Source organism: Ixodes scapularis, unplaced genomic scaffold, assembly GCF_016920785.2.
Source record: "Ixodes scapularis isolate PalLabHiFi unplaced genomic scaffold, ASM1692078v2 PGA_scaffold3__209_contigs__length_174095766, whole genome shotgun sequence".
NCBI classification, from domain to species: Eukaryota; Metazoa; Arthropoda; class Arachnida; order Ixodida; family Ixodidae; genus Ixodes; species Ixodes scapularis.
The window spans coordinates 32,242,255-32,255,076 of NW_024609868.1; the positions used below are offsets into that span (position 1 = coordinate 32,242,255).

At 42.6% G+C, this 12,822-nt stretch overlaps 1 protein-coding gene across 1 annotated transcript; it reads right to left on the reverse strand.

Annotated features, from left to right (window-relative positions):
• Nucleotides 1–1,156: 1,156 nt before the first annotated feature.
• Nucleotides 1,157–10,976, reverse strand: LOC121837168 (cytochrome P450 4C1-like). The gene is made up of 7 exons (XM_042292693.1): nucleotides 10,943–10,976; nucleotides 9,355–9,424; nucleotides 7,648–7,774; nucleotides 5,548–5,736; nucleotides 3,698–3,871; nucleotides 3,505–3,571; nucleotides 1,157–1,338 (listed from the first exon to the last, which is right to left on the reverse strand). Exons 1-7 carry the CDS (start codon nucleotides 10,974–10,976, stop codon nucleotides 1,157–1,159), a joined length of 843 nt encoding a protein of 280 aa, XP_042148627.1.
• Between the last annotated feature and the right edge of the window lie 1,846 nt (nucleotides 10,977–12,822).

A 12,822-nucleotide genomic window follows, 5' to 3' on the forward strand; every position in this document is an offset into this window, starting at 1 on the left:
ATACGCGCATTCCGCTATCACGGGGCATTTTTGTTCGTCTTTGCAAGGTTTCTAAAGAGTAAATCCTCCAAATATTTAGATGAATGAATCGAACCGATCGAATGGGAACGAGAGTTAAAAAGCTGCCAAAAACGGTAATTGGCTAAGCCTGGATCAGAACCCGAGTCTTCTGATTAGTGGTCAGGTAGTAGGTGTTAGCGAGCGAACAGTAGTCAGTAGACCCCAATTCAGCTTCCGGCTCGGCCATTTAGTTTTCTCATAGTCGTACGCTAAAATCGGTAAACTTACCCTTCAGGTTGTAAATCTGCTTGTCCCAGAGCTAATAGCTGCAGAATATCCTAAAATAAGCTGCTGTTAATCTGAGCAGCATCATAGGGACATTTTACAAGCAGCAAGCACCACATGCAATTCTCACATGCGCAGCAAAGCCAACACAAACCCCATGAATCACGCTTGACATGGGAATCCCGACCGCCGAGACACTCATTCACAGATGACCATTTCCATAAGTATGGAGGTTACACGTGTTTTGCTTTGTTGTCAATATTTTACTTGGAACGTAGTATATCTAAGTCCAATGTAAGCATCTCCAAGTAAAACTCATCAATACAGCCAATGATAACTCGACACAGTTGCTAAAACAAGCAGTTTGAAGCGTGTCTAAGTAAAATATGCACCCTCCAAAAATGAAGGCTATTCTAACTTCAACATTGCAGCCATTCCCAAACACTTCCTTAAACATTTCAAAAATTAAAACATGGTGTTGGTAATAATATTCGCTATTCAGTGTTATCTCCTTTGAGGGAACCTTAAATAAAACTTAAATAAGCGCTGAAAAGTAAGTTACATTTTCTGTAAATAATCATTGTCATGACGTCCTTACAAATAACATACGGCATTTATATTTGCCGTTGTTTTTCGGTAGAATAAACTCCGCAAGCCAGAAACCGGGCTTCATGGATGTTTTCTTGGCAAGCTGCTGGTTTTTAAATACAAAGACAGCTTTTCCGTCAACTAAGGAAAATAATAATTAACTAAATTACTAAATCAAACATAGTTGGTTTGATGTGTTGATTGGTGTCTATGAAAACTTTTATTATGGGTCTTTTCACACTAATGGGGTGCACGATGAATCTTTGTTACCAAGCTCATGCGTTTATTGGTCACATGAAATGAACTCAGTTCGTCTTCGGATGGAGATGGGATGTCCTCCTGAGGCTTTGATTATTACTTCGTATTTAATTTTGAGATCCTCGAATGGTGTCGTAGCCATGATCTCGCACTTGCAAAGAACCTTGGCAAGCAATAGTTTCATTTCGAGCATGGCAAATCTTTGCCCTGAAAATAAGAGCATTCATCATTGATTTGAAGTTGTATGATGTAGACAGAATGATGACAAATCCAAGATACCAAGATTTTTCTTTACTTTTTAAGCTTCACAAAGACTTGGCATTTAAAAAATTAAGGCAATGTGTACGGAGACTATTTCATCAATGTAAAACTTTGTGTACGGTATTAGGGTTCTTGTATTTAATTGAAAATATAGTTTGTAGTAAGCTCGTTAATAAAAACTGGGAATCCTGAAAACAATATTAAAAAAAAATATTTTTCTATCTTGCTTGAATATGATTTCAGTCAAATATACGTACATTACTTATGTAATTAACGTCGTTCACAAATATTTTGTATTTGTTCTGGGTCCTATAGCTTGGAATGCATCATTAACCAAACAATGGAAGTAGACATGCAACGTGACTCAGGGCTGCAGCAAGTTCGAAAACGGCCAGTGAAACGCAGAGCCGTATATGTAGAGAGTTTGGCCATTCGTTGGGAAGTATAGGAGACAAATGAAGCGGCGCCATTGGCCGAAAGCGGGCTGGGCGTGTTTGAGGGCGTCTTCAGAAATTCGAATGTGACCAACCAGAAGCCGGAAATAATACCCTGGCGGTGGTCGCGAGAAACAAACCTGATAACTGCATTGGAGTAACTCTCGATGGCTGAAAATATGGTACACGTGACGTTTCAGACCCACTCATCTAAAGTGATAGTGGAAGAGTGCGACTAGCGGAAAGATCGACATAATCCTTACGCCAAACGCCGAGCGCCGGGAATCTGCCGTCAGAGCGGTCACACTCTGTCCGCGCAAAACAGAGTTGAGCGGCGCATTCGTTTCTTACATCTTTCTGCAAGATCATGATAAAACAACACGTGCACCCTATTTTCAACCACAAAGAGTTACTATACTTCACTCTTACGCGCTCATTAAAACCATTTACGAACAGAGACCTTCGATGATCGATCGGCTCAGAACTGTTTCTCGCTACCGCCGCTAGGGGATTCTTTTCGGCTTCTGGTTGGTCAAGAGAGCATGCCAAGCCCTCTTTCCGAGTCTGCCGCACGCCCTGGCTCTGCCCGCGCCTCCCATTGACCAAACTCTCTACATATACGGCTCTGGTGAAACGGTTTTAGCGACGAGACAACAGAATGTTCTGATGACTGAAACCTATATGCTTAAAAACAATAGTGTTCTTGATCAATAAGTTTTTTTCTTGTGAAGTTAATAAATAAAACAAAGAAAAAGAAAAAATCGCATGCCTAAGCAATTCTTGGCGCCTCCCGAGAACGGTATGTAGCTGAATGGTCGCAGACTTTTGTTCTCTTCTGCCATGAATCGTTCTGGAATAAACTTTTCGGGATCCTCAAAGCACGTTGGGTTTCTATGTAGGCTGAAGATGTCTACAGTAATCATGACACCTTTAGGTATCCGGTGGCCATCTAGAAAAAAAAAACAGAAGATAAATATTATGAAGGGTAGAATATAGCCAGGTGAGAGTATCGCATAGGCAATCAAAACTGAGCAGAAAATGAAATCTAGAAATAAATGCGGTAGCCCTTGATCGTTATTTATCGAAAATACACCCTATTGTTTTTTCTTTGATTGGGAATCTTTTTTCTGCAAGAACTTTCGTATGGACACCCGGCATTCTTCAAGTGTTCGTTTATTATCCTTGAGACAATCTATGAAATTAAGCGTTGTAATTCTGTTAAATGCGTTAGCATTTATTGCCCTGTGCATGCAGCTACCTTTCCTATGGACGGTCGTGGTTTGAACTGGGCTGGTGTGGACTGGGCTCGACTGGTTTGGACTGGACTGAGCGTTGCACGGTCATCGCCGTGATGTTTCGCTCCGTTCGTAGACTATAGTTCCGTCACTTTTTCCTCTTACGTAAGAGGGAAAGAGTCTTCTCGCACGCTTCCTAGGACGCGATGTAGGAGGGGGAGAGAAGGGGATCGAGTGGCCGTGGCACAACTTTTTTATCCTTCGCTGAGTTGGAACCTTCGCGCTAAATGCTAAAGCATTTCTTCGAGAATCATCGTAGTGACAACAGCAATTTCGGCGGAATTTTCTTTCTTCTGACCCTGTTATTATGTAAGTACAATTAGCCTTGGCCTATAGATTATGCGAGTTTTACAGATATTTGCATATACCGATACACTACTTACCCAAGACTAGTTCTTGATCCAGCACTCTGGCGACCGAAGGGAAGGACGGGTACAATCGAAGGGATTCCTATAAAAATTAGTTGCTTGCAAATGGTATTTTTCGAAAGCGTCACTTTCATTTTGAAGCTGAAGTGTAAAGCTATAACATTAATTCCCCCCAAAAGAAAACAAAAAAGCGGCAGTGGTGTATTACCTTCACGCAACATTCCAGGTATTTCATTCGTCGAAGATGGTACGTTGTGATTTCATAGTCTTTGGTCCCCCTGAAAATTTCGTCCAGCTCCTCGTGGACTTTTTGCTGGGCCTCGGGATGCCGCCCGAGTAAACTTAACGTCCAGCATATGCTCGTCGTGGTGGTGTCGTTTGCCTAGACAGACCATCAGTTATTTCATGTTGTCTGAGAATCCTCGTGAGACGCATCCGCTCCAGTTTGAACCGCAGCTGACGCTGCGAACCGACGGTGGCCAACCGAGCAGCGCCAAAACTGCATCGTCACGGCGCTCGTCGTTTTTGTGCCTTTGCTATCTCACCTGCTATACCAATCACGTACAGTAAATGCGCCGCGATCCTGCGCTTTTTTTGTTTGGTGTGTGTGATTGGATAGCCGTTGATATCAACCCCACACTGACGTCACTTCCTTCTCCCTGGTCGCCGTGAGAGTACAAAAAGTGCAGCATAGGTTCCCAGGGCTCAGATTGAGGCACCGCTATTGCCCGCTGTGTCATCCTCTCAATGTCGTCGTCGTCGTGTTCTTTATTTATACGCGGATGTTTAGATAAATAAAATAAGATAGATAAAAAGACATGGGTGAAGAAAGAATAAACAATTAAAACAGGGACAACACAACCACATCTTCCAACTAGCAACAGACGAGTAAACTTTCAACAGCGAGCAGCCGACTATACCCAGTAGGAGTAGGGGAGAGAAGTGGAGAGAAGGAAAGATAAAACACCTACTGGGTATAGTCGGCTGCTCGCTGTTGAAAGTTTACTCGTCTGTTGCTAGTTGAAAGATGTGGTTGTGTTGTCCCTGTTTTAATTGTTTATTCTTTCTTCACCCATGACTTAAACCAACACGCTCTTCTACCAAGCATAAAAAGACAAACAATCGAACGGCCAGCGGCGCGCCGTTCTAGTTATATTTCTAGTTATTTCCATTATTTCTAGTTATTTCTAGTTATACACGCCTGAAATAATTTTGTTCAGTTTGTGTCTGTCACCGAGGTATAACTTTACGTACAGAGGCAAATTCAAAGCAAAATATATACAATGCAAGTGTTTCTGACTCTACATTACAATTGCTTATATTTGAAATCCAGAGCACAAATTTTGATTGTAAACGTATAATTATTATATAGACATATTATAAACTCGACATTCTTAATCAATATGCTGTCACAAACGCATCGTACATTTTTTTTTTTTTTTTGTGACCGCAATTTTGGGCCCCAAGTTTCTTGGTGGAGGGCGGAGTGCTAACTTTACAGGCGCAAAAAGCGGGCCGAATTTGAAAGTCTCGAGGAATAAAAAGTATCAATTAAAATACCTGAATTTTAACTGCGGTGTGTGCTATGAGTCGGCCAATATTATATCCCTCGGGAACTTTACAATTCTTCATATCAGTTAGAAGAAATTTAGGATTTGTCAAAGTGGCCCATAGGACCCAATGCAACAATATTATATCGGGCCCAGGAATAAAATGTGCACAATCCTGAAATTCAGGTAGGTTGTAAATAAGAGTGTATTAGTGATCTCTACAGATATACCGGGGAAATTCAGGATTTCTGCAGTAGTTTGGTTGAAATTATCGTTTTACGGCGCGTTGCTGAGATTAGCCAAGAGAGGCCGCAAGGAGACCGTGTCCAGTAATGCTGGGAATGAACGAAGAACGAGGACCATGACGATGTATTTTATGCTTGATTGGCTGCATATAATGGTAAATGGAAACGAAGTCTATAGAACCCACCTGTCCCAAAAATATGGTTAGCAGGTTTGAATCGTATTCGTTGAAAGATTCGTAGGTAGAAGTCCGTCGGTTACTTACTGCGGCCACTATAGTTTGGATGTCTCTTCTTACATCGTCCAAAGTGTAGCTGCTGTTCAGACAATGCTGCTTGAGCAGTACATTCTTCAGAAGGGTCTTGTTTCGGACGGATTTTATTTTGTCTTTTTCTGAGTTTGACACCAAGACAGACTCGCTTCCCTCTCGTTTGTATTTTTGCTCCTGTAAGACCTTGATGTGAAATAACGACCAAAGGAGATAAAGTCAACCGGAATATCTCTGCTCCATTGGCGTAGACCACAAGTCGTCGGTACGATTTATCTTGAGTTTTTTAGTCTTAAGGTGATATTTGTTTTCTGTGAAGAAACCCTGAATGATACCTTGAGTTGGTAATGCAATTTTCTAACCAGAAATAACAAAAATATATCAATACTTACTTTTTTTTAACTTCCGAAGAAATTTAACGATTATTTATAGTGTATTTAGGTAGACTGTCGTTAACGTACGACTTAATTAAAATTGTCAATCAAATTTTAATATTAACATATAGGGTGGTTCAAGTCACCAGGCTCGATCTAAAATGGATCGTAAAGATCGACGCCTGCACGTAGTCATCTAAATTTTTCGTCAAAGGTGTATTTCACAGGTCTGTTTTTTCTTCTAAAATTACAAAGCGTAGTTCTCTTTTAGTAAGAAATAGGGCCAAGAAACTTGCCAGGGTCTACGGCGGGCGGCGACCCAGACGACCAAGTCCAGTAGTGGGGTGTGTTTGGTGTTCGTATTGATAGATGACGTCGGGAGCAGCGTCTGAAGGTGCAGCCGACCAGCGAAAGATAGCCGACGACACGCAGACGAAATCCGTTGGCAGCAAAAGCGCCGCCGTTATGCAGACGCGTTTTTTTTTTATACTTTAAGTTTTGCTTTTGTTGTTCGCATTTCTTTTTTAACCGAAAGTATATTTCAAAAATATTATATTCATTTTTATAAACCACGGTGGTCGCGAGCCGTCGCGATAAGGAGATAGCACCATCTATCAATACGAACGCCAAACACACCCCGCTACTGGACCGCTGTCGTCTACGTTGCTGCCCGCCGTAGAGCCTGGCAAGTTTCTTGGCCGTATTTTAACGAAACGTTTAGATGGCTACGTGCCGGCGTCGATTTTTACGGTCCATTTTAGATCGAGCCTGGTGACTTGAGCCACCCTAGATATTAAACATCCCACTAGCGCGAACTCCAACGAGCAACGACCTCGACATTTTTCTGGCTCTTATAAACACAATTCGGACAATTAGGTTTTTTTTTTTTTTTTGCTATAAAAATCTTTTTTTTTCGGATAGAAACTGAGGGGGAGGATAAGATGAGAGCGCGCAGGGAAGTCGAAACACCGTGCTTTGGTTGAAAAATCAGTTAATAAACGCAAGGGTTGCTGTCGTTGTCTCTATTCTCACTTTTCGAACGCGCTCGAGCGCAAAGTGCCAGCGTTCGGCATTCGAACGCGCTCGAAGAGCGAGTAGAAACAAAGGCAGTTAGCTTGACGTCTACCCATTAATAATTGCAACCAGAGCTTCACGCTCTGCCGTCTCCGTGTGTCCAGGTCTCCTGGTCTCCCTCCGTTCCTACCCGCACACACAACCACAGTCTGCCGATGACTTTAAGTTTGCATAACCGCTCAATTTTCTGAACTCCGTTCCCTTACGATAGACCGTAGCGGACGCTACGAGCCATCGGAACCAATGCGGAGCATGAGTTCGTCTGCTTCTTTTGCTGGGGTCGAAGTGACATCAGAGCGCCGAGCTCCGACTGGTTTTCAATGAAGAATATATTGGGTAGACCTCGAGGCAGCTTGCTTCGAGGTCCACCCTCTGTCCTTCAATCAGAGCCGATCAGAGCTCGACGTCGTTCTGACTTCACCGTAACTCCTAAGCAAGAAGCAGACGAATTGCTCTCCGCATAAGCCATGTCATGTTAGTGTGCAGGTGACCTTCCGGAAGATCGGAGCGACACGCTGCTCCGATCTTCTGCATTCACAGCGTTAAGATTGGCTGATATGGCTCGTAGCATCTACTGCGCTCCTCCATCGTAAGGTAAAAAAAAAAGTATAATAGGTCCGCAGTGATTATTTTTTAGCATTTTTCTTACACATTTAGTGATGAGCTCCATTTGGTGAATGTCATCCTTGAAGAGTTTTCCATTGCGCGTCCGGTCGTAGATGGACTGAATCCAAACCCATGGCGACACGCTTCTCACGACCGTCAAATTCATGATTCTAAAAGGTAAGTGATGGGTGAAAGCGAATTTTTATAGAATCCGGAGCGCAAGTTCGTCTGCTTCTTCTGTAGGGATTGTGGGGACGTCAGAACGCTGAGCTCCGATTGGCTCTGATTGAAGGATAGTGGGTAGACCTCAAAGCAGATGCACTCAGGTCTACCCGCTATCCTTCAATCACAGCTATCCGGAGCTCGGCGTTTTGACGTCACCACAACCCCTGCAAACGAAGCAGACGAACTTGCGCTCCACGTTGAAAGTTTCTAAGGAACATATATGGTATTGTTCCAGGGAGTATGTTTTTTTTATTTATTTAGGACACCAAAGCGTATTCTCCGTAGTGACTGTCGTCTCATGTGACACTATGTAGCAAATATTTACCTGAGCAAACGTGGCCACTATAGATATCCAGAATTAAGACACCAAGTGGTTGTGGTTGTAAGAACTTCAATTTAGTAAAAACTTTAATTGAATTAAGACACCTGTTTCGTAAATTTGAGAGTATTATAATTATATATATATATATATATATATATATATATATATATATATATTTTATATTCGAGTATCGGCGAAACAAAACATTGTGGTGTCAATCTTCCGACCTCAAGGGGCAAGAATGTTGGGGCAATTGTCTTCGGAAATTGTAAGTTCTGTTAATCTTGAAGGTGGGCATGTGAAAGAAGTAAATGCTTGCTTTGCTGAAGAAGTGGGTTTAAAGATGCGGTGAAGCAAAAATTTCGAAATAAATCTTAATCGCGCTGTCTTCTATCCTAACCAGTAAAGATGAAATATTTGTTAACAGCGTTTGCCAGGGAGGAGTCGAAGCGCGATGTGCTTCATAATTGACTTGGTTAATATATTTTTTTTTTGAAAATTAGAATATTAAATAGATGAAAAAAAAATGTTTTCTGGAGTCCTGTTCCTGTTTAAGAAGTCTCCATCTACTCGAACATATTCCCTCTTTTTGTTTTAAACAGCACTAAAAGTGCGGCTATGTCTAGGAAGGTTTTTTAACTTCAGAGCCTAAAGGCCCGTTCACACTTTTGCAACCGAGTACGACCGAGAGAGATGAGATCTGGTAAAACTTGTTAAAATTTCTTGGGACGAGGGAACGCACTGGCATTCTGGCGTCATCTATGCGGTTACCCTGGAACTGCATTTCACAAGAGCGCAGGTTTTGCGGGGTTTCTGAGGTCAAGTGTGCGTAACACCTATAAGAAAGGCTCGTTTATAACGTTTGCAAAAGTTTTTCGAGCCAAAAAAGAAATGATAATGCGCGGGAGAAATAGAGAATATGCCGGACCGCCAAGCTTACACTGCTACCCGATAGATGGTGCCACTGTGTCCTCTCGTTTTACGAGGTTTTAAGGGACCAAGTTCTAAGAGGTCGCAGGAGTGTGAACAGTCTTAAATATGTTGGCTTGATTTTACATACACCTTTTCTTGTAGAATTAAAACAGAAAGCTTATGAACTATAAATATCACACAGGTTCCTTTTTGTATTCATTTAAAATCTAGTACTAATAAAAACAAGCATTAAAGCTTCAGGTCTTCCTTTAAGCATTAATGTTCTCTTACCTGTTGAATGACGTCATCAACTTGAGATTTTTGTCTTTTTGGAGGTGCAGATTTGTTTCCATTGTGACTTCTGCAAACAGTTTCTGTTCAGCATAACTCCGCAAAGCATGGCACATATGAACTGTGACAACGCAAATGTTGTGTCGCATAGGTTTTTTTTTTTTTTTTACAGCAGGTAGATTGTTGTACGGGATGAAGGACGTTTGGCGACTAAAAGGACGAAAAAGCCTCTCCGCCAGGGGACGAGTTTGCGGTGAAACGCTGATCACGATGTTTCAGATCACGAAGTTTCAGATGTCAATTTCCTGGTGAGTTTCCCATTGTAAATTTGTTGCTTGGAGTCAAAACAGTCTTCTTTTTTTTTTGCATTATCATTTGCCCATCCCCTTTGCAAATTATTGTAACTGTCAAACGACCGGATGTCACACGATGTCAGTTTTCCAGCTAAATTTAACGAGGAAATTCAAACACAGATGGACCAACGGAAAAATGTCTGGAATTAAACAAAATCCGTTAAAAATGCTTCAAACAATATGGGAACTGAGCGAAACTTGCGGATATTTATTGGATAATACAGTCAAGCTCTGAGTATCCCTCAATAACGTGCCGCCACAAAAAAAAAATCTTTTTTTTTATTGTGTAGTTTTTTTTTCGTTTGAGAAATCTTTTACCAGCGACTTTTATATTTAAATTCCTATAGCTCATAGAATGCCGTATTTAAAAAGCGATTGTTTGAGTTTGTTTAGGAGACATTAGGCCGTCATTTCCTAAAGTGAAGACTATATTGTTTATTCCTTTCCTCGCTAAATGTTCCGGGGAAATCGGCATCACTTGACCTGGCTTCACGTGTCGGCATGATATTATGGGACACCAGGACTTGACGCCATGACTTCTTGATGTCACGTGAACGGATGTCACGTGACCGGATGCTACGTGACCGGATGTCACACGACGTGAATTTCCCCGCTAAATTTAACGGGGGGAACTCAGGTAGGAGGGGTGAACGAACAAATGTCTGTGGCTTCCCTTTAAAAAAATAATTTCATGTCTTAAACACTGTGGAGACTAAGTTCATTTGCAGACATTTATTCGACGATACAGTCAAGCTTGGACCGATGCATGTGTCCGCCAGGAAGTCGCATAGGCTGTTTCATGGGCGTCACCCAAAGTAGCTCAATCCACCCGCTTCCTCTGAGGTGCCTTTATTTTTCTGAAGTCGGGCTTCAGTGGCAGAATTCACTATTTATATTTGTTAGTCTTTTTTTTTTATTTTGCAGCGCATGGTCATAACTATCGCGAATTTACCATCTGCCAAGAGCAACAACTTTGTTGTGGCGGAAGGCACGTTGAATCTGCATGATCGTGTATCCCTTCCAAAGAGCTCATTTCTTCTTGGCAAAATATAAATGAGAGCTGCAATTCTGAGCATGCGCTGTGAAGAACGACAAACAATATGACGTCATATGAATATGTAATGTAAACTCCCCTATAAGGTAGACCACAGAGGTATCGATTATACGTGTTGGAATAATTGGGTAACCGCATCTTCTTGTTTCAAAAATAGTAGAAATATTAAATCAATACTCACCTGCGATGATGTCCAGCGCGCATTTCTGCACCATCTTGAAGAGGCGGATGGGTTCGTTGGGGGAGCGGTCGATGGTCGAACAGATGTTTCCTACGAGCAGATCTCCGTTTTCGTTGAAAATGTGGACGTAATGCTCCAGCGCGCGAGAAGAGTGAAATGACTGCTCCAACAACTTTCTCTTGGAACGCCAGGCGTGGCCGGTCCTAAGCAAAACAGGACGAAAGATCCTTAAAGGCCCTCTATTCATAAAGCAGCGCCAAGCCCACTTTCTATCGAGAATCCGTCGCTCTTTCCTCCTTTCCGCGTATCTCTCCCTCTCTCATTTCGACGGTAGCGCCTCCTAGGCTCCCCTTCCCCCGAGCGCTCCGAAAGAAGACTGCTGGCAAACCCGTGCTAGATCGGTGTTTTCTGCGCGATTTCGACTCACATCTTTCGTGTTTTCGCTATGATAGGAGTTCAAGATATCCTTCACGTCTTCGGTATACTGGGTATGTCTTTCCATTGCTTCAGGTCTAGAGCAGGCACGTGCGTTTTGTCGATGCTTCGGCTGTGTGTTCGCTCGGATGCAATATTTCGCTTTTTAAATGACCATACAATGAAACTGAACGGTGAGACGGATCGTCCTAATCCTATTTGCTCTTCAGCAGACGGGGGAGCCAAGGCGATGAGCGCGAACGCGTTTCTGTTATGGAATACGAGGCCGTTATATTAAGCTGCGAACGGAGCTAAGCATGCCGGAATTTCCGTGTCGCCGACTAGCTCGTATCCAAACCAATCGACAGCAAATATCAACACTGCTTATACATTTTTGTTTCTGCCTTTACACGCCAAAGTGACAAGGAAAGAAAAACGCGAAAAGTGTGTTTTGTCAACACGCGCAAGTCATGTTGTAACCCCACGTCATAGCGGTGGTTCGATGACGTTTCTAAAAAACAAAACACGCCACATACCGAATAAAAAAAAAAATAAAAAAAGCTTTGACGGGCGGCCGTCAGCGTAGTATGTATGCCGGAGAATGCGAGGGCTCAACACGGAAGGGCACAAATGGCGGACGGCAAAAGTGGCAAACCGAAACCGGACGAACGCTCGGCCAATCAGTGGTAGAGAAAAGGGGAACTTTGAAGAGGGAGAGGAGGATTTTTCTAGAGGATCAGAATTTGGCAGAAGATCAATCGATGGTGCTACTTTCAGTATAGAGGGGCTTTAGAAGGATCCTCAGGGCTGGGGGGCCCATATCGGAGAAGGTAACAGGACACGTTCGTGCCACCGAAAAGTTCGACCGCTCGAGTGGAGTTTGATCTTATGCACCATTTTACTAAAGACCATCTGTGCGCGGTGAGCTGATCTTCTGATCACGCGTAGTAGCTCTCTGCTGCAAGTGGGCACATTTCGCCTCGGTAATAATAATAGCTGTAAAGATGTACGGATTACACGCATCTTGTGAATCTATAAATCGACAACTACTGCACGTTTGTGGTCCTCTTCTGCTTATATATGTACATAATTCAAAGTTCACACTTTTTATAGACCTTTTCCGCTTACTCTCGCCCCCGACCGCCAAGCAGGCAGATCCGGTATGGGCGACGAAAAAATATTAAAACGTTGCAACCTGCATGTAGTAAAAAAATAGAGGGGAGAGAAAACGAGTATGGGTGACGGTTACGCTTTTCTCTTAAATGCATTCTATTGGCGTGGCGACGGCACAACAATGTTTTCGCCCATACTGGAAGTGACGTCAATTCAAGATGGCGGCGCACTTGCAGAAAAGGTCTATAGACAGTATAAAAAAGCAAAAATTGCAGCTGCATTTCGGTCTGTCGATCTAACAGCCATGTATAGAAGTACGTTTTATAAGAAACGTAGCCGACGCCCACGTTCGA

What these genes read in the sequence shown, in the direction of transcription:
- LOC121837168 (XM_042292693.1), bottom strand. Translation starts at nt 10,976, where the DNA reads ATGGTGCAGAAATGCGCGCTGGACATCATCGCAG. An exon ending in CGCGCTGGACATCATCGCAG is followed by an intron (nt 9,425 to 10,942) that starts GTGAGTATTGAT and finishes AACTGTTTGCAG; the next exon opens with AAGTCACAATGGAAACAAAT. An exon ending in TCCAAACTATAGTGGCCGCA is followed by an intron (nt 3,872 to 5,547) that starts GTAAGTAACCGA and finishes TGGTCTGTCTAG; the next exon opens with GCAAACGACACCACCACGAC.